Here is a 21,227-nt window from a genome sequence, read left to right on the forward strand (position 1 = left end):
TCACAGGCGTCAGAAGCCATGTCTTCAATGGGTCGCCCTTGGCTACCCTGAATCCATCCCTGAAGGCGAGCGGAGGGGGCGGCCATCAAAAGCTGTGCCACCTGAACTGTGGAAGTATGTAGGCATTGTGGCTGCTTCCCGGGAAGTGGGTACACACCTGTAGGTAACACTTTTGGTGGTCGCTGACCTGTTGAACATTGATTGAATGGAAGCCCTTCCTGTTGATGAAGGCACCTGGCTGGTCCTTGGGAGCCTCGATGGCTACATGACGTGCAATCTCCCACACCTTGCACCTGGGGGAATCCAGCTATGGTCCTGAATCTGATGACCCTCTCGGCCTGACTGTCAGGGTTGGTCCGCTAACACACATAGTTGCCAGCCCTCTTGAATGGGGCATTAGTTACCTCCTTGATGCGGCGGTGGGCTGCTGCCTGGAACACCCCACACATGTCTCCAGTGGATCCCTGGAATGATCCAGATGTGTAGAACTATAATGCAACAGTGATTTTCAGGGCCACTGGCATAGGGTGACCCACAAATCCCATAGGTCGCAACTCATCCTGCAGCAGGGCACGTAAGTCATTGACGCCCTCCCCGGAGAGATGTAGTTCTTGCTGACAATGGCGCACGGACAATTGGAAGTAGCTGATCCAAGTCCGGTACATGTTCTGATGAAGGTGGACCCTTCTTGGCCTGGCTGGCTGCTGCTGTTCTCATTGTGGAGCTTCACAGACAGGCACAGCTGCCTCTTGGCCCTCCCTCCCTCAGAGGTGCCACATCATGCCATGGGGGTCCAGAAGTACAGGGTGTATGAGGCCCATGCCAGGTGACCTGTGGGTCTGCACAGCGTTGTCGATGCAGAGACGATCCTGCCTTGGGAACTGAGGATCTCTTGGCGGAGTCGCTGATGACCTCAGAGCCCAACCTTGATGATGGCCCACCCTCTGTTCCAGTAGTGCGAGTGACCAAACACATCACACAGCAGTTTTTCAACCCTATACTGTGTGACAGCCCCCTCCCCCAAAACCCACACTTAACCCCCTTGCAGAGCCCCCAGGACCCTGAACCCCCTTGCAGAACCCCTGGGACCTAGAATTTCTTGCAGAGTCCCCAGGAGCCCGGATCGCCTTGCAGAGCCCCCGGGACTCCAGACCCCTTGCGGAGCCCCCAGGATCCCAGAACCCCATGCACAGCAGGCAGCAATGGTGTCCCACAATGACGTCTGAACCCCCCTCTTTCCTGATGCAGCAATGCTCAAGGCTGCCTACCTGAAGTGGCGATGTGGCCTCTCGCCCTGGTGCCGTCCGAAGACACGATTGTTGCCCGCCATTCACAGAATCGTGCACCAATCATTAAAACAGCATTAATTATATTGAAATGCAAGTAAGTCAGCATTTCAGTAATTTAAAATAGTTTCCCGTCACATTGCAGTGACAATGCTGCCATTATGCTTTCCCGTCACAGACAAAATCCGGAACCAACATCATGACGCCGGATTTCAAGGTGAATGGTTGCGATACGATTCTCCATCCACCAACACCATCAGACCCTCCCTCAATGGCCGCATGAAATTCAGCTCAATAGGTGGGAGCAGAACATCGCTGGTGGGGAACAAGTATCTCTGCATCTCCTGAGCCTGACAGAGGAGATGGTTCTCTGCATCATAGGGTCAGCTGCGACGGGATCCACAACATCCGATGCCACTGAAAACATGGAGGATGATGGCATCTTCCTGCCTAATGCCCCTTCTCAACTCCCAGCACATGCTCATTTTGCTATCTGGCAGGATGAACAAGCTGCTGATGGTGTGACCATGGAACTCTTGCTTCCCACCCCAAGTCCTTTCCCTCACAAGAACCATCCCCTTCTGAGTTGCCACTTTCAGACATCCAGGAACTGCAACCTGCACAGCCACAGCAGCCCAAGGAGGAAGGGAGAGTGCGACAGCACATCACTGATGAAGTAACCGTGCCACATGATCTGACACGCACAGCCATCAGCTCAGATATGGGTACTGCACTTGCAGACAGGTATACAGTTGGCATCAAAATGTGGTGAGTCACCAGGCACGGGTGGGCTAACAACCAGGCACAAGGTAAAGGATGGTTCGTTTACCAGCTCACCAGAGGGTGAGGTGCCAGACACATTCTGCTGCAGAGGACTCAGATGAGGACCTCGATGGGGTGGCTTACAGGACAGTGCTGAATGGGCAAGCACACCGAGATGCTGGTGCATTGGCTGCCCTGCTAGACAGCCTCCTGTCACTGTCAAGGAGCACAGCAGAGTTCGGCTCCAAGTTGGCAGAGGACATGGTGTGGAGCTTGCCCTCTGGCAGCCTCTGCTCCATCTCCCTGTCATGCTGCAGACCCAGAGGCTCTGCTGCCCCCATATCCGTTGCAGCTTTTGTATGGACAGGTCACCTACTCCTCTGCCATTCCTGTGAGGGTGCAACAACTTCTCTGGCAAATGGACTAAAACAGCTCCCAAAACACTTCAGACACTTCCCAATTGGAAAAGGTCCTTAGATTATTGCCATCAGGGGGCCTGGCCCTTTAAATAACATGACTGCAGGGCCCATCTTACTGCTTCACACTTTTTTCATGAATGGACATCGCAGGTGTTGCCAGGACCTGCATTGGCGAAATTTAGAATCCTGGTGTCACCTCAGCCGGCTATGCTGTGTGACATCAAGATAACGGCAATTCAACGTGTTTGGGTGCACGCAGGGGTCGCAGCTGCATGCGCCTATATCAATGAAGAACACTGGCAGGGAAACAAGGTAGTCTGGAAGCAGTGCTATACGAATGAATATTGTGGCCAATTTGCTGTTGTTGCCTCAATATTCCCTTCTCTCTCATGCCCAATCTCCCCTTAATGTGTCAATGCTATCTCACCACTCTGGATAAAGACATTCCTTCTAAATTTTTCATTTGTCTTTTTAGTAGCTGTCTTATGTTAATACCCCCTTGTTCTGGGCTCCCACCAGTGGAAACTGTTTCTCCACGCCCACCCTTTTGAAACCCTTCATAATTTTAAAGATCTTTATCAGGTCTCCTCTTAACTAGAGAAAGGAGCCACAACCTGTTGAATAATTCCTCATAGCTGCAGTCTCTCAATTCTGTTTCCATCCTTGTACATCTTTTCTGCACCTTCGCCAGTGCTTCAATATCCTTTTTGTAGCATGGAGACTAGAACTGTTCACAGCACTGCAAATGTGGCTAACCAAGGTTCTAAATAAATTTAACACTACTGTCCTGCTTTTGTATTCTACTCATCTAGAAATGAACTCAAGTTCTTTGTTTGTGCTCTTTATGGCCTTATCAACTTATGTTGCTACTTTTAACAATTTACATATCTGTATTCTGAGATCTCTTTGCTCCTCTACCCCATTCTTACCTTCAAAGGAATAAATGGCCTCCATATTCCACCTACCAAAATGAATTACCTCACACTTCACTATATTGATTTTCATTTGTCTTTGCCTTTACACTCTGAAAACGTGTGTATGTCTTACTGCATTTTGGTGCAGCTCTCCACATTATTAGCTATACACCCCAATTTGGTATTATCTGCAAATATTGGCAGAATACCTCAAATTCCTGACTCCAAATCACTTATGTATATTGTGAACAGCAATGGTCCTAGCATGGATCCCTGACAAACACCATTTCCCACTTTCTACAGTCTGGGAAATTTCCCTGCACTTTCCTATTTTCTGTTTATGGCCATCTTACAACCCTTTGCTACTAACTGGCCCCTGATTCCTTGGCTGGAATTTTACATTGGGTGGGAGGCCCTGACCACCAACCAAAAAGTCAGGATTTTACATGGTCCAGGCCCTTGGCCTTGGACAGGAATTCCACCCCTCTGAGGAAGGAAGTCCCGCCTCCAAGAGCTGCTGACCAATCAGCAGGCCGGCAGCTCTCAGTCCCAGCAGCGCAACCAGAGTGGTGGCCACAGCTGGGACTGCACCCAGCCGCAACAGGATCGTGGACGCTGGCCCTGGAAGAAAGGTAAGTTTTTTGGGGCCTTGCCGGAGACAATCAGTGGGTCCCTGGCAAGGGGGAGGGGGGGGGGTCAGTTTGGTGGGGTGGGGGGAGGGGTGATGGGAGTGTTGTGCAGTGGAGGCAGTTGGGCCATGGGGGGGGCCCTCCGTGGGGCACAGGGTGCCTAATCAGGAGGGCCTCCCCAGTTCACAAGGAGGCCGCCAGGCAGCATTCTGGGGGCCTGAGGCACCCGTGGCCAGTGGTAAAGTATCAGCTGCGGCGGGAGGAGGCCCTTAAGTGGCAAGTTAATTGGCCACTTAAGGACCTTGATTGGCCTGGGGCAAGTGGGCTGGCTGTTTCTCACCGCCGCTGCCCAGGTAAAATTGCAGCGGGGGCGGGAAGGCATCGGAAACAGCACCCCCCACCTCCCACTCAATTTTACAGCCCCTCCTGCCACCAGCCTGCTCCTGTGGGGTGGGGGGGGGGGGGGGGGGCAGGTGGTGGTGGTAAAATTTCAGCCCTTATCTTTGTCATGAGTTTTATGTGGTACTTGACTGAAGACTTTCTCGAAGTCCGTGCTAAAGGCCTGCTCAGGTCAGGGAAAATAAACCCAACCCCAACCCGACAGGACCACATCGGACCTGAGCCCGACCCAGCCCGAGTCCCTCCAAATTTTCCTGCACCCGACCCGACCCCGACCCGACCACCTGAAATTCCCTTTACTTACCTTCTGACTCCCAATCTTCAGAAAGCTGCAGCATGAGCATGATAACGTCATAGAGACAGACGCTCACTGGCTCACTGCACAGAATCAGAGTTTCCTTCTTTGGCGTCCCGGACTCCCAGCTCAGATAGTTTTTTTTTCTTTAAACACTTAACTGCAATTCTTGCTATGTGTGTCCGACCCAACCCGAGCCCGAAAGCCGGACCCGGAAGAGTGACCCGACCTGAACCCGACACATGTCGTCGGGTCCCGTTGGGTTCAGGTTGGGTAGCAGACCTTTAGTCCGTGCAGACCATATCTATGGCATTACCCTTGTCTACTTTTTCTGTTATTTCTTCAAAGAATTCAACCAAGTTGCTTGAACATGATCTTCGTTTTAGAATTCCATGCTTTTTTAAAATTATATTTTTGATTTCTGAATGTTTTGTTATTGCATCTTTTGGAAAAGATTCAAGTATCCAAGTTAAGCTAATTGATCTTTAATTTCCTGGATGAGTTCTATCTCCCCCTTTGTAAATAAAGATTACAGTTAGTGCTCGCCAGTCCTCTGGCACTATTCCCTTTTTGATTAAATTTGTATATATGGATTGAATTCCACTTTCTATCCCTCCACATGCAGTGCCTTGGAATATCAAAACATTGCTGTGGCTTCAATTTTTATTTAATTATATTTTACAAATGTCATATTGAAAAATTTACAATTCAAACATGATACTAAAATGAACACTTGTATGATCCATTTGCGAGATGCTGCAATTGCATTCTTCTATGTGAAACTGACTTCTTGCATGCAGTGTTCTTAAGTTGTGCAACTGCGATTTGGGTCTCATATTTGGACACCCTGTTCAGTTGGCAGTTTTAAAGTCTTCAGAGTCTTATGTATGGCATAGGACTCCAATTTGCATAAATATACGAGGCACCTCAGTTTTCGAGAAAAACAGTGGCACAGAAATCATCACAAGGTGGAAATGGAGCTGGATATTGGCCCACTCCATTTTAACTGCTGCTGTGCCTGGTTTCCACCAGGCTGGAGGATTCAAAATTTACTCTTAAGTTTCAGATATGTAGGTCTGTTGTAGAATAATTCCACTTATGTTTTCCTGGGCAAAGGTAATTTCCAATTGAGCTCATAATGACTCATCTCCACAAAATCCCTAAAGGGGCGATCACTGAAGAATGTAATCCAACATTAACATTTTACTTTTACTCCGCATTTTCTTTGTTTGTTACGGAGGTTTTTAATTCCACTGAATGGTCCTCGCTGTTTTTAAATCATGTTGGGTAGACACAATGATAAAGATAAAAGGTATTTTAATACTGATATTAATATTACAATTTATTGAAATACAATATGAATACGTTGCTTCAATTCAGTAGTCAAAAATATTGCGAAACATCTAATCACTGCTGCAGAGCTAATTCTCTATACTCCCAGAACATCAACATAAATCATAGGGGTATTTTCAATCGCTGACTGCCCATTTTTCACCTGAAAAATGTGACTAGCCGAAGTCCTGGTGGGGAACTTGTGCACCTATTTGCCATCACATTCAATTTTTCCTATTCTTTCTTTAAAATTTTCCGGCCCACTGCCGGACCAGTCTTCCCCCATCCTGTCCAGGAACCCTCTGCCCAACAAACCCTCCATGTCAACTGCTCTGTGCAGAAGCCAATCAATTTTCATGCTCTAAAACTGGCTGAAAAATGTAAATGAGGCCTGAACCTGAAAATAGTTCAACTCTGGTCTTGGGTGAGCACCCTGAGCATACTGCCAATATCACATCTGTCTTGGGCCCGGACTGAAATTCTCCTCCATAGTGTTTTGAAGTCTGCTGTTCCTAGTTTCTACCAGGAACTGAGGTTCACGGAAAACTGCCCAGTTCAGGTTACAGAACCTCAAGACGTTAGGTCACTCACTGCTCAATATTTATTACCTAAAATATAATACCTTCAGCATCAGAGTGTTTAGCTATGAGTTAAAGTGATCAAAACTGGTGCTTTTGAGAATTGAGACAAGGAACCTGTGACATGATCTTATAAATTAAATAAGGCAATACATGGTATAAATTAAATGGGTAAATTTGAAGGAAATTTTAAAGTAAGGGATGAAAATAGAATGGCTTAGTTCAAATTGGTGAAAGTGAATTTTGGACCAATGCCAGAAGGAACTTTTTCACACAATCAAAACTTGGAACAGATTTTAAAATAGGGAAGATAAAACCAGATGGATACTGTAATGGGGAGGAAAACTGTAGATTTTCTGAGTGGAAAGGCTAAGATGGACGTTCCTCATCTTGTGATCTTGAGACTTATGTTATGGATAAGACCACTGTAAGTCAAACATCCAAATCATCAATATACAAAGCCATACAAAAATTTTCTGAGAGCTCAACCTCCAATGAAGATTTTCATTTCAACTAAAATGTACCACATTTTCAAAGTTAAAATACACAGAATTAAAACTTCTTAATATCCACTTTAGTCATGTAGAAAAATAATTCTGCACCTATTCAATGGAGATAATCTACAAAATCAGGGATCAGAGGATGCTTAAATCATGAACAGAAATAGTGCCATTGTGACAATAATTGAACATATGATGCAAAGAGTATGGTAGTGTTAATGCATCGTACCATAGAATAATAAGATATGAGCCGAAAGCAGGGTGGGGGGTGGTGATGGGGTAAGTGCGATCCCACTTTGGCAGTCAGCAGGACCACATATAGCCAGCGGCAGCCAATTAAGAGGCTGCTGTTGTAGCTGTCATACCTATTAAGTACAACGACCCGCCCCAAGAGCTGCTGGCCCAATCAGAGGGTCAGCAGCCTTAGCTGCACCACCTGGAGAGGTGGCCATTGCTGGGGCTGCACCTGGATGATGATGGCACATCAATGGCCATGCACCCTTAAAGTCAGGTAAATGGGGTCTGGGGGTACCAGGGCTCGTCAGGCGAGCCCTGGGAAAGGGGGCAAGGTGGTCACTGAGGACAGGTGGTGCCGTTGCCACAGGGGCAGTGATTGGCACCGGCTGGCCCTCCATGAGACACTCCCCCGCCCCCCCAGAACCTGCTAGGAGGCTGCCAGGATTTACCTGGTGGTCTCTCCACAGGGCAGCAGCCCCCCTCCCCCCACCGCCCTCTCCTCCTGCCTCCCCCCCCCACCACCTGCAATAGGCCAGCAAAGGAGAGAAGGGGCCCTCATTTGGCCACATAAGTGGCTTAATTGGGCTCCAGGTGGGTGGACCATCAGCCACCTTTTCCACCACTGGCAAAATGGCATAGTGGTGGGAAGACATTGGGCACCCTCTCCTGACGCCTTCACCACCATTTTGCCAGCCTTCCCATCTCCTCGCCTGTCCCCAAAGGGCTGGGAAAATTCAGCCCATGATTTCCATACAGTGCCCCATTAAAACAAGATCCTCATCAAAGTGGAATTATCATGGAGAGTAACAAACTTGAGGCCAGCTGTTTCCCCACTGGGAGAAAAGGAGGGAATCCCAGAGGGTCCATCCCACAGCACCCAGTCACTGGCCTATGGCCTATTGGAGAGGACTTGTGAACGGTACATCAAGAGCTAAAAAGAGGTTCATGAAGAAATTGCACAAATGATAAAATAACAGTATGCTGCATTGTTCAAATTTCCAAAAAGATCCTATTTAGAAGATTATCAGATCCTGCAACTTTTTTGAAGCTTTAAATTAACATTAATGGCTTGTCTTTGAAGGGCATCATTTTTCACAATTCTGTTATTAAAATTGTTTGCATCTTCAGCAACTTAATAAACAAATTAAAAAATATCTCTATACACATGATGCTCAATGATTCTGTACTGATCAAGGAGAATTTTTCATTACAATATTGAATAGCATACCCTGACAATGACACACATTACACTGAAGATATCAGCTGTCAAGAACCGTTGTTCTTTCAAGGCATCATCACATTACACACATAAATCAATAATGTTATATACTTACATTTACATTTTCACTGCTTTCCATTTCTGCTGTAAGGTAAAGAAAAGGCTTATTACAAAGGATTAACAATCATGGAATGAATTTCCACCTGTCCATGAAGGAGACCCACATGCAGGGGGTAGTGACAATGTGGAAATTATTTTCTAATTGGTTTATGAATCTATTTGTTCTAATAAGTTGATGCCCAACTAGACTGCCAAACACAACTAGTTCCAATAAAGAGCCAGCAATCATCACTGTGATGTCAGGCCAGAGGAGAACATTTAGGAAGTTGTCAGTTCCTTGAAATGTTGTGCAGATGCATCAGATGAGGCTTTTGGGGCTCGCAATCAACATCATGATAAGCATGAATGAGGACGGTAAAAGAAAAGTGAAATGTTATGATTTTACCATAATTAGTGACACCAAAAGAAAAAAGACTTGCATTTACATAGCACTTTTCATAACCTCAGGATGTCCTAAAGCTCTTTACAGCCAATGAAGTACTTTTGAAGATAGGTTACTGCTGTAATGTAGGAAACGTGGCAATCTGCACATAGCAAGGTCCCACAAACGACAATGAAATAAATGACCATGCAGGTCATTTGTTTTTGGTGTTAGTTGAGGAATAGATATTGGGAGGACGCCAGGGAGCACCCCATGTTGTGCACCAACTGTTGTAACCATCGATGGACAGGTGGAATTCTAGGCTTAAATAATGATTAAAAGGACATAATGACCAGATAATTGTACATGACCCACCACCAACAAAATGATTTCCAAAAATGACAACTGAACAGCAAGTGATGGTGCAGGAAGTGAGCCACAGAGCTGGAATTTACTATCAACTATCGGTGATATTCTGCAGCTACTAAATTAAGCAACTTTAGGACACAGCCTTGGATTGTGGAGAATTTTGTGTGCTAACACCATGCTGTTGTGATTTTTTTTAAAGTCTTTTATTATTGGTCACCTTAGTTGGAAAACAAGCAAATTAGTAAGGAGAACACAATCAAGTCCCAAGAGTATGCAATGCACATAGTTGCCAACTCTACCAATTTTAGGTACTGCTTCCTAGGGCATCAGACTGGCATTGTAAGAAAAGGCAAATAAGATTTCATAAATAAAAAGAATCTACACAAAAATGTATGCATCAATTATCTTGTAACTATTAAGCAAACTGGAAAAAGAAACAGTTAAGATTGTCAGATAGTGTTGCCTTGTCCACATCTGCATGAGAATGTTTGATTGTTATTACTGTTGAGGCTATTTCTGAAATTCCTTTTTTTTATCTTACTGGTTTTGGCCAGGACTTAGATTCCCAGAAAGCCCTGGATGCCTAGAAATACTGACCGTTATTATTCTCAACAAAGATGCTCATGTTGTAGTCAAAGAGCAATGCCCATGTTGTGTTGGGATATCATACAGTAATAGCAATGTAATTTTTGTGATAATGTTTTTGAATTCAATCATTATATTCAGATTACAGCATGTTGAATAGAATTGTAAGACCACTGAATCTCTTTTTTGGTAGTGGGGCTCTAATTACAATGGTCAATTTATAAATGAGTTAAAGTGAGAGCAGCTGTTGAAGTGTGGTGCAGCTGACACTTCTGCATTCTCTGTAAATGCTAGATAAACTTATTTGTACTAGAGAAGGGCGGCACAGTGGCGCAGTGGTTAGCACTGCAGCCTCACAGCTCCAGGGACCTGGGTTCAATTCCGGGTACTGCCTGTGTGGAGTTTGCAAGTTCTCCCTGTGTCTGCATGGGTTTTCTCCAGGTGCTCTGGTTTCCTGCCAAAAGACTTGCAGGTTGGTAGGTAAATTGGCCATTATAAATTGTCACTAGTATAGGTAGGTGGTAGGGAAATATAGGGACAGGTGGGGATGTTTGGTAGGAATATGGGATTAGTGTAGGATTAGTATAAATGGGTGGTTGATGGTCAGCACAGACTTGAAGGGCCTGTTTCAGTGCTGTATCTCTAATCTAAAGAAGCTTTTAGTCAACTCCAATGTCTTGTATCTAATGATGGGAAAGGCACTTTTTTATATAAAAGGGAATGATGTCCTATTCAGAAGACTCCATCTGTGTAGTACCTAACAAGTTTTAATCTTTGATAGATTTTTTTACGGCTGCATTTGCTGACAACGCAACCACTAGGTGGCGCAGTCCTAGCATATGCACAAATACAGCCTCATCGACTGAAACATCACTGTCTGCAACGTCTCTGGCAGCTGCAAGTAATCAAGATGGCGCTGCTCAATTTATCACAAAAAGTAAATGCAGCCTTAAACCCAAATCTCCACAGTGGCTGGGAATACCACCTCCATCCCACCACCAACAGTACCTGTGCTAATACAGAACCAAATAATCTCATTGTAAGGCATCTTTCAATTCACTCTTTGTATGATGCCTATTATTCTAACATATAGGTTTTGGAAATAGATTCATGTGGCTTATCCTCTTGCACAGTTACAGCAGTGCAAATGGATTCTGGGCTCTAATTCAGATAGAAGCCATCGCGCTTCTCTTCGCCGCTTCCTCCCGTGCCTGTCTGCTCGCCGCTTCTCCTCCCCCTCAGCCCCTGGCTCCTGCCCTCACCTCTTCCCCATCTCAGCCACTCGCTCCCTGCTTCCCTCCACAACCCCCACCCGCCCACGGCCGCTCGCTCCAGGCCTCGCCACTTCCCTCTTCTTGGCCACTGTCTCCCGCGTTGCCCCGTCACCCTTCGGCCGCTCGCTCCCTGCCTTGCCGCTTCGGAGGCTTGTTCTCCGCCCCCCACCACTTTTTTGGGCGGCAAGGCGGGGAACAATCAGCTGAAGGGGGAAGCAATGAGGCTGGGAGCCAGCGGCTGAGGGGGGAAGTGGCGAGGCATGCAGCCAGCAGCTGGGGGAGGGGGGGAAGCAGCGAAGGCGGGAACGAGTGGCTGAGGAGGAGAAGTGGCAAGGGTGGGTGCGAGTGGCTGATGAAAGGTAGCGGGGAGCGAGTGGCCGAGAGGGGAAGCGGCGAGGGCGAAAGCGAGTAGCTGAGGGAAGGTGGCGGAGAGGTAAGGAGCGAATGGCCCCATTCCAGCATGCGATGACATTTTAGAGCGCATGCACGAATTAGTCCTGGCAAGCCAGGTGCTGAAGTAGGCTGAGCATGCACAGCACTTAACTAGCAGGAAGAAACTGTTCTGCACACACGTGCATCTGGGAAGCCACTGATGACATCGGCGCTTGGCTGCGTTGTCAGGGGTCAATTTGTTTTTTTAAATTTACTGAAATTCCTATGAATTGACATTAATTTTAAAAGAAAGCTATTAATAAACTACTTTTACAACTGCTTTTTCCCCACATTGGTATACATTGGCAACTATGCAGCACACAATGAGATAGGTAAATCTAGAAAATCTGGGAATAACTGTGACTCATGTGATCATTAGTGTGTCCCAAAGCACTCCCAGGTACAGGAAGCAAAACAGAAGGAGGCAATTACTATGCACAACTTTTACCTGGCTGTGAGAAAAACTCTGAGCGTCGCCAGGAGTTCCGAACTGTAACCGGAACACTGGCAGTATTATGTGGCACTAAGGTAGGTAGCAGAATAAAGTAAAAGAGGAAACAGAAATGATAAGAAATGACTAACAACAAAATTATAAATGTGGGTATTTAATATACAAGAATAAATTTGTTTTGGATAACAGAGACTTAAATATGTATAAAAATATGTAACATTAATACATTTCTTCTAGCTGATTTTGACAAGTAATTAATTACAGATCCAAAGGTCCTGCTGCAGATTGTAATCCCATAGAGGTAGTTAAAATTTATGTTATTATGTATGCAGATCTGTGTATATTTTACTCCTATGCCATAGAAACGCTATTTCTATTTTGGTGCTTACCATATATGTTATACCACTGTCTCAACAGTACACACTCAGATGGTATAAAAACACTTCCGAAGGCATTATGCAACTGATTTTGTGATGCATATTTAACAATTACTGTTGCAATAATAAATTGTTCTTTTATTTTAATCTTTATATTAGGAAAATATATGCATACAAAATAACTATAGGAGCAGATCACAGATTTTAACTCAAGAAACATTTAGTATGGAGGATGAATAGGTTTTCACTATGTGAGCTGATTACTAGAGTGTGACAAACTCAGGTGGTCATGAACCCAGTGAGAGTAGTTATTCAGATGCATTACCATATGCTGCAAATGCACATTGTTACAGTAAGCTAATCAATTGTAATAATGAATAAAATGTACCAGAGTTGATTAAAAGAGTAAACAACATTCAACACTGCTTTAGATGGGCAAAACTTACCTGACCAACCTCCTGAACTTTATTTTGAAGAAGTTAACTATGGTAAACCTAATGACAATGTGTATTGAAACTTACAAATAGCTGTTGATAAAATTGCACATGAAAAGCTACTAGTTAAAGTGAAAGCTGTGTGGGTTCAAGTACAGATAAAGTAATTGGCTCAAGGGTAGAAAACTGTAGGTACTTGTTCAAGGAGTATATTGGGGTGGGGGAATACTGAGTAGGATACCTAATTCACATCACTGTCCTGGATTCAGAAGCTCAGTGCAAATTCGTCAAATTTGCAGATGATACCAAAACTCGTGGAACTGAAGGAGGCAGCTCAGAAATTGCAGAATGATTTAGGCAAAATATGCAAGTGGACAGAACAATGAAGATGAAATTTAATGTAGATAAATGTAAAGTGCTACAGATAGGAAGGAAAAATGGGCAACACACATGCTCCATGAATTGTGTTGAAATAGTAAAGGATGAGTTCAAAGAAAGCTTGGAGTTTTGGCACTCAATGGTTCCAATCAATGCAGAGCAGCAACTGACAAAGCCAATAGAATGTTGAATTACATGGCCAAAATAATAAAACATGATTCAGAGGAACTCATGATCAGACTGTACAGCATTTATTGTCTGTTCGTAATTGCCCTTGAACAGCGTGGCCATTTTAAGAGACAACAACATTGCTGTGGGTCTAGAGTCACATGTAGAACAGACCAGGTAAGGACAGCAGATTTCCTTCCCTAAAGGACATTAGTAAACCAGATAGGTTTTTACAACAATGGTTTCAGTCACCATTAGACTAGCTTTTTAATTCCCAGATTAATTGAAGTCAAATTTCACCATCTGCTATGGTGGGATTCAAACCCATATCCCCAGAACAGTAGCCTGAGTTACTAGTACAGTGACATTACCACTACACCACTGCCTCCCCTTGGATAGTGTGTCCAGTGCTGGTCACAGAGAACAAAGAAGATGCTCAGGCAGAGCGGAACCGTGAAACTGATCCGTATTGTCATAGGTCTGAATTACATAGAAAGTCTAGAGAAACTTAGCACAGAATGGAGACATTTGAGATGTGACCTAATAGAAGTATACAATGCAATGGAATAGGCAAATCCAGAAATATTACTTTAAATTAAGTTGACGGAATATAATAAGGAAACACAGGTTCAACTAATGTAGGACTGATATCAGGAAATTCTACTTCATGCATGAGCTTCCGCATAGACTAGTGAAGGTAAAAATCCTGGAACGCTTAAGACACAATTAGATGCTACAATGGGAGGACTGTCGGTTCATTCTGATTGAATGAGTTAAAATGCCCTGAATGGCCATCATCATCCGTAATTTTGTTATGATCCTACGGTTACAATCTAGTTAAGATATGCGGATGTTCATCAGATGGCATGAAAGGTGTGACATGAACATTTGCGAGTTATTGTGTTCCACGATTTCTAAAATCTTCTCAGTGTCAGAAATCACTGATTGTGCAATCGCTAATGATTGCACAATCTTCAGCACCATTTGCGACTCCTCAGATACTGAAGCAGTCCATGGAGAAATGCAGTAAGATCTGGACAATATCCAGGCTTGGACTGAGAAGTGGCAAGTAACATTCGCGCCCAGAAGTGCCAGGCAATGACCATCTCCATAAAGAGAGAATCTAAGCATCTCCCCTTGACATTCAATGGCAATACGATTGCTGCATCCCCCACTATCAACATCCTGGGGGTTACCATTGACCAGAAACTGAACTAAAGTAGCCACATCAATACCATGGCTACAAGAGCAGGTCAGAGGCTAGGAATCCTGCACCAAGTAACTCACCCCCTGACTCCCCAAAGCCTGTCCAACATCTGCAAGGCACAAGTCAGGAGTGTGATGGAATACTCTCCACTTGCCTGGATGGGTGCAGCTCTAACAACACCCAAGAAGCTTGACACCATCCAGGACAAAGCAGCCCCCTTGATTGGCACCCCATCCACCACCTTCACCATTCACTCCCTCCACCACCGACGCACAGTGGCAGTAGTACGTACCATCTACAAGATACACTGCAGCAACGCACCAAGGCCCCTTAGACAACAACTTCCAAACCCGCGACCTCTACCACCTAGAAGGAGAAGGGCAGCAGGTGCATGGGAATACCACTACCTGCATGTTCCCCTCCCAGTCACACACCATCCTGACTTGGAACTATTTCACTGTTCCTTCACTGTCACTGGGTCAAAATCCTGGAACTCCCTTCTTAACAGCATTGTGGGCATACATACCCCACATGGACTGCAGCAGTTCATGAAGGCAGCTCACCACCACCTTCCTAACAGCAATTAGGGATGGGTAATAAATGCTGTCCTAGCCAGCGATTCCCACATCCCATGAACAAATTAAAAAAAACTTAAGCACTACTCACCTCTCTTTAAGATCCAGGCTGAATATGTGGGTATGCATTATCCTCCTGTCAGTTTTGTCAGATTTTGTGATGGCCCTATGGGCTCTGACGTTTGCAACTGCATTAACCAATGCTGCTCAAATCCGTGGGAGTTGACGTCTCTCAAAAATCTCTGAGCTTTTTTATGACATTTTCGCCAGGAGGATAGCCTAAAGTTAGTGTGCAGTTTTCTTTGCGGTCAGGGGCAAGTGCCATCGCCTCGTCACTGACTGCAAAATAGGGGACAATAACTGTAGGCAATTTGTTTACTCGCCTTGGTAATCAATGACAATTGTGTTTAATTATATGCAGGTGGAAGCATTAATTGGAGTCTTACTTAAGCACAAATCAGGAGACACTTACTGAAGCTGAGTGGGGGTTTGAGTTAGGAGCTATATGTTTGTAATCTTTTCACTCAGTGAATAAATGTAAGACTGACTACAGGTTGGCTCCAGTTTCATCCTTCAACAACTAGCTTTCTGGATTAAAACAATCAATAAATGTCTGACACCTATTGTTTTGGGAGGTACCGAGGCTGGATTTTTCAAGCTCGCCAGCGATCTTGGAAACTTGACTCCACCCCCCTCCCCACTCTGATTGGAGATCCGAAGGCACGGGAGTTCCGGCATTTGGCTGTAATATTGGCGTGGGACAGCTGTTGGGACGAGGTAAGTAATTATTCATTCATTAACATTTATTTGACTATTTAAATTAAGGTTCCGTCGCCGAGTGCTGGGAGTGCCACCACAGGGCCTCGCCGCCTCCGGTAAAATGGGGCGGGGCCTTGCCGACGTCGAGGCCTGTGGCGGGCCTTTCCTGGAGATATTTTCTGGGCCCCCCTGCCACGACCCCCTGACATCAGGGGGCTGATAAAATCCAGCCCAGATCCTGGGTGCTCAGCCGAGTGTATTTGGCACAGGCCCACACTTCAGGTTGTGAATATAGAGGGGGATAAACAAAGATTTCTGCAAATTTTCCAATTAGTTGTTGGCTCCTAGTTGTTGCCAATAACTCGAAATCTGGTAGAATTTACAAATAATGTCCGCTACTCACCGGTCACTCAACAATCCCAATCAGTTTAGAATATCTTTCAAACCTAACAAGTTCCAATTGAATGGTTCGTATTGCATTTGTCATAGTCTGTTACAATTCTTCTTTCACTTCTAAAAAAGATCTTCACAATTCATACACATTTAAGGCATTTGAGTCATTCAGTACTTGCAAAGAAATCCTTCTACCGGTCATTTGTTTGGTCTTTTAAAATTTTTTGGGAGGATATTTCTCCACTTTTGATATTCAGTGTCAGCATCAAGCACTTCCAGACCACCCATGGCATAGGTCAGATCCACAGTGAACCTCAGCAATTATAAGCACATTCCTCTACAGCACCACTGTGACAATTACATATAGACCAGCTATCCTTGTCACTTATCTGAGTGATGCTTGAAAATCTGTGCCAATTTGTGTTATTAGTGGCCAGTTTTATGGTGGGTCCTACATCCATTTTTAGTGAAACATTGGATTGAAACTATCCCCATCACTCATTATCAGAGAGACAGGAATTGAGCCAAGATCCCAGAGGTTAAATAAAAGCAAAATACTGCGGATGCTGTAAATCTGAAATAAAAACAAGAAATGCTGGAACCACTCAGCAGGTCTGGCAGCATCTGTGGAAAGAGAAGCAGAGTTAACGTTTCGGGTCAGTGACCCTTCTAGTTCCGAAGAAGGGTCACTGACCCGAAACGTTAACTCTGCTTCTCTTTCCACAGATGCTGCCAGACCTGCTGAGTGGTTCCAGCATTTCTTGTTTTTATCCCAGAGGTTAAAGGTTGCCAGAGTAATCCACTGTATTATTCAATCTTCTTATATCAAAATAAATCACATAATCAATTTTAAGTGGCAATTCAGAATCACAACTGTTCAGATGATAATATTGCAAACAAGAATTTTTAGGCTAATGTTCCTAAGTAAGGTAAGTTCCTTTTTTATTTGGATGAGAATGAAATGTTGTAATGTTATTTACAATAGGTATACCAGGTGTGAAAGAATGAGAACAACATAACTGCACAATCTGATGCTTCACATTGTACTACAAGGCACTTAAACTACAGTGATACAGCTCATGTCATGCTATAACTGTGTTATTGACTTGTAACTCACTAAATCTTATCATTTTAAACATTTATTCTATAAATATAAGTGCACAGATTGCACATTATTAGAGTTTATATATTGGGCAGTGCTGTTTACAAAGATTAATGCTATCAGGCTCAGTAAACGGTGGAATTCTCAACCTGGCTTCATGGATTCAATGTTCAGGGTTGCCTGCCACTTGAATCTGTCCATCTCAAAGTGAGAAATTTGATTTAATTCTCAATCAGGTTACTGGTAAGTTTCATATATGGGGGAAGAGTTTCTGCTTTGAGCACAATCTGCGATCAATTGTGCCCAAAATTGAACCCGTTTGGAAAAGTGTTTCTTTTCCTTGAGTTACCACTCAAACTCATTTTCATATTGCCAACCGCAAAACCTGCCTTGAGCCACAGCAATTAAGCAGCGTTTTAAAATGTAATTTAAAAAAAATGAAATTTTGCTTTAAAGTATTCCTTGATATACTGAAGTGGCAATTGTAAGAAATGGTTGTCTAATAACATTATAAAAGCTTAAGAAAATTAGTTCACTATGATAGAAATAGCTCTCTCCCTGTCTTATTAAGAAAGATTCTATAGCAGTCTGCTGGGCTGACAGACACAGGACAGCGGAGACCTGTTATTTCTGCCAAGGACATGACTCTGGCACCGGCTCTGAAACAAAACATTCCTAACGCTGATAGGATGGAACCTTGTACCCTCTCTAGATAAGTGTCTGGCAGCAGTTTACGAACGGTACCTGTTCTTTGGCCTCCTCGTCTCGAGAGAAAATGGGTAAGCGCCTAGAGGTGGTCAGTGGTTTGTGCAGTAGCACCTGGAGAGGCTATAAAGGCCAATTCTAGAGTGAAAGACTCTTCCACAGGTGCTGCAGATAAAATTGGTTGTCGGGACTGTTACATAGTTGGCTCTCTCCTTGTGCTTCTGTAATTTTTCCTGCCAACTGCTAAGTCTCTTTGACTTGCCATTCTTTAGGCCCGCCTTTATGGTTGTCTGCCAGCTCTGGCGATCACTGACAACTGACTCCCACAACTTGTGGTCAATGTCACAGGACTTCATGTCGCGTTTGCAGACATCTTTAAAGTGGAGACATGGACGGCCGGTGGGTCTGATACCAGTGACGAGCTCGCTGTACAATGCGTCCTTGGGGATCCTGCTATCTTCCATGCGGCTCACATGGCCAAGCCATCTCAAGCGCCGCTGGCTCAGTAAGGTGTATATGCTGGGGATGTTGGCCGCCTCGAGGACTTCTGCGTTGAAGATATGGTCCTGCCACCTGATGCCAAGGATTCTTCGGAGGCAGCGAAGATGGCATGAGTTGAGACGCCGCTCTTGGCTGACATACGTTGTCCAGGCCTCGCTGCCGTAGAGCAAGGTACTGAGGACACAGGCTTGAAACACTCGGAATTTGGGGTTCCGTGTCAGTGAGCCATTTTCCCACACTCTCTTGGCCAGTCTAGACATAGCAGTGGAAGCCTTTCCAATGCACTTGTTGATTTCTGCAGTAAGAGACAGGTTACTGGTAATAGTTGAGCCTAGGTAGATGAACTCTTGAACCACTTCCAGAGCGTGGTCGCCGATATTGACGGATGGAGCATTTCTGACGTCCTGTCCCATGATGTTCGTTTTCTTGAGGCTGATGGTTAGGCCAAATTTATTGCAGGCAGCCGTAATCCTGTCGATGATTCTCTGCAGACATTCCTCTGTGTGGGATGTTAATGCAACATCGTCAGCAAAGAGGAGTTCCCTGATGAGGACTTTCCGTAATTTGATCTTTGCTCTAAGACGGGCAAGGTTGAACAACCTGCCACCTGATCTTGTGTGGAGGAAAATTCCTTCTTCTGAAGACTTGAACGCATGTAAGAGCAGCAGGGAGAAGATCCCAAACAGTGTAGGTGCGAGAACACAGCCCTGTTACACACCACTCAGAATAGGAAAGGGGTCTGATGAGGCACAGTTATGCTGAATTGTGCCTTTCATATTGTCATGGAATGAGGTGATGATACTTAGTAGCTTTGGTGGACATCCGATCTTTGCTAGTAGTCTGAAGAGACCACGTCTACTGACGAGGTCAAAGGCTTTGGTGAGATCTGGGAAAGCAATGTAGAGGGGCATCTGTTGTTCCCGGCATTTCTCCTGTAGCTGGCGAAGGGAGAACAGCATGTCGATGATGGATCTCTCTGCGCGAAATCTGCACTGTGCCTCAGGGTAGATATGTTCAGCCAGCTTCTGGAGTCTGTTTAAAATGAAACGAGTGAAGACTTTCCCCACTATGCTGAGCAGGGAGATTCTACAGTAGTTGTTGCAGTCACTGAGGTCACCCTTGTTCTTATAGAGGGTGATAATATTGGCATCGCGCATGTCCTGTGGTACTGCTCCCTCATCCCAGCACAGGCATAGCAGTTCATGGAGTGCTGAGAGTATCGCAGGCTTGGCACTCTTGATTATTTCAGGGGTAATGCCGTCCTTTCCAGGAGCTTTTCCACTGGCTAGAGAATCAATGGCATCACTGAGTTCCGAGTTTGTTAGCTGTTTATCCAGCTCAACCATGAGTGGCAGAGACTGGGCTGCATTGAGGGCGGTCTCAGTGACAACATTTTCCCTGGAGTACAGTTCTAGGTGGTGCTCCACCCAGCGGTCCATTTGCTTGCATTGGTCAGTGATCGTGTCCCCTGATTTAGACTTGAGGGGGGCGAGAAGCCACAAGGTAGCTTCAGGGGCAGTGATGGGCATGGGAGGGGTTTACTTTTGGTACCTGTCCCTTGATGATTGGGAAATTGGAATCGAACAAGTGATTGACATGGGAAACCCACCATCTCGAGAAATAAAGCATATAAACAGGTGCTCGGGAGGGAAATATTCAGTCTTCTTCAGACAGAACGAGAGCTTCCCAAAGTGGAGTCTATACTGGCTTCTGCCGAACACTTTGGATAGCTCAAGAAGGCTGAAGATCCTGAGGACCAATGTTTCAATGTGAGAAGTATAACAGGTAAGGTAGATGAACTTAGAGCTTGGATTAGTACTTGGAAATATGATGTTGTTGCTATTACACAGACTTGGTTGAGGGAAGGGCAGGATTGGCAGCTAAATGTTCCAGGCTTTAGAAGCTTCAGGCGGGATAGAGGGGGATGTAAAAGTGGGGGGGAGTTGCATTACTGGTTAAGGAGAATATCACAGCTGTACTGCGGGAGGACACCTCAGAGAGGTCATGCAGCGAGGCAATATGGGTGGAGCTCAGGAATAGGAAGGGTGCAGTCACGATGTTGGGGGTTTACTACAGGCCTCCCAACAGCCAGCGGGAGGTGGAGGAGCAGATATGTAGACAGATTTTGGAAAGATGTAAAGGTAACAGGGTTGTAATGGTGGGTGATTTTAACTTCCCCAGTATTGACTGGGACTCACTTAGTGCTAGGGGCTTGGATGGGGCAGAACATCTGAGGAGCATCCAGGAGGGCTTCTTGAAACAGTATGTAGATAGTCCAACTAGGGATGGGGCCATTCTGGACCTGGTATTGGAGAATGAGCCCGGCCAGGTGGTCGCAGTTTCAGTGGGGGAGCATTTCGGGAACAGTGACCATAATTCCATAAGTTTTAAGGTACTTGTGGATAAGGATAAGAGTAGTCCTCGGGTGAAGGTGCTAAATTGGGGGAAGGCTAATTATAACAATAT

The 21,227-nt window shown here is 45.1% G+C and overlaps 1 protein-coding gene across 7 annotated transcripts in view; it reads right to left on the bottom strand.

Annotated features, from left to right (window-relative positions):
- The window catches only part of LOC137372378 (LIM and calponin homology domains-containing protein 1-like), a 503,856-nt gene that overhangs the window by 45,516 nt on the left and 437,113 nt on the right, over window positions 1-21,227 (bottom strand). For 4 of the 7 annotated variants that reach the window (XM_068036287.1, XM_068036305.1, XM_068036277.1 and 1 more), the window contains 2 exons: window positions 12,160-12,234; window positions 8,686-8,714 (listed from right to left, as the gene is read on the bottom strand). In XM_068036287.1, the coding sequence (XP_067892388.1) occupies window positions 8,686-8,714; window positions 12,160-12,234 (104 nt within the window). The remainder of the gene's footprint in view (window positions 1-8,685; window positions 8,715-12,159; window positions 12,235-21,227) is intronic. The other 3 variants (XM_068036281.1, XM_068036300.1, XM_068036294.1) reach the window with 3 other exon arrangements.

Source organism: Heterodontus francisci, chromosome 1, assembly GCF_036365525.1.
Source record: "Heterodontus francisci isolate sHetFra1 chromosome 1, sHetFra1.hap1, whole genome shotgun sequence".
NCBI lineage: Eukaryota > Metazoa > Chordata > Chondrichthyes > Heterodontiformes > Heterodontidae > Heterodontus > Heterodontus francisci.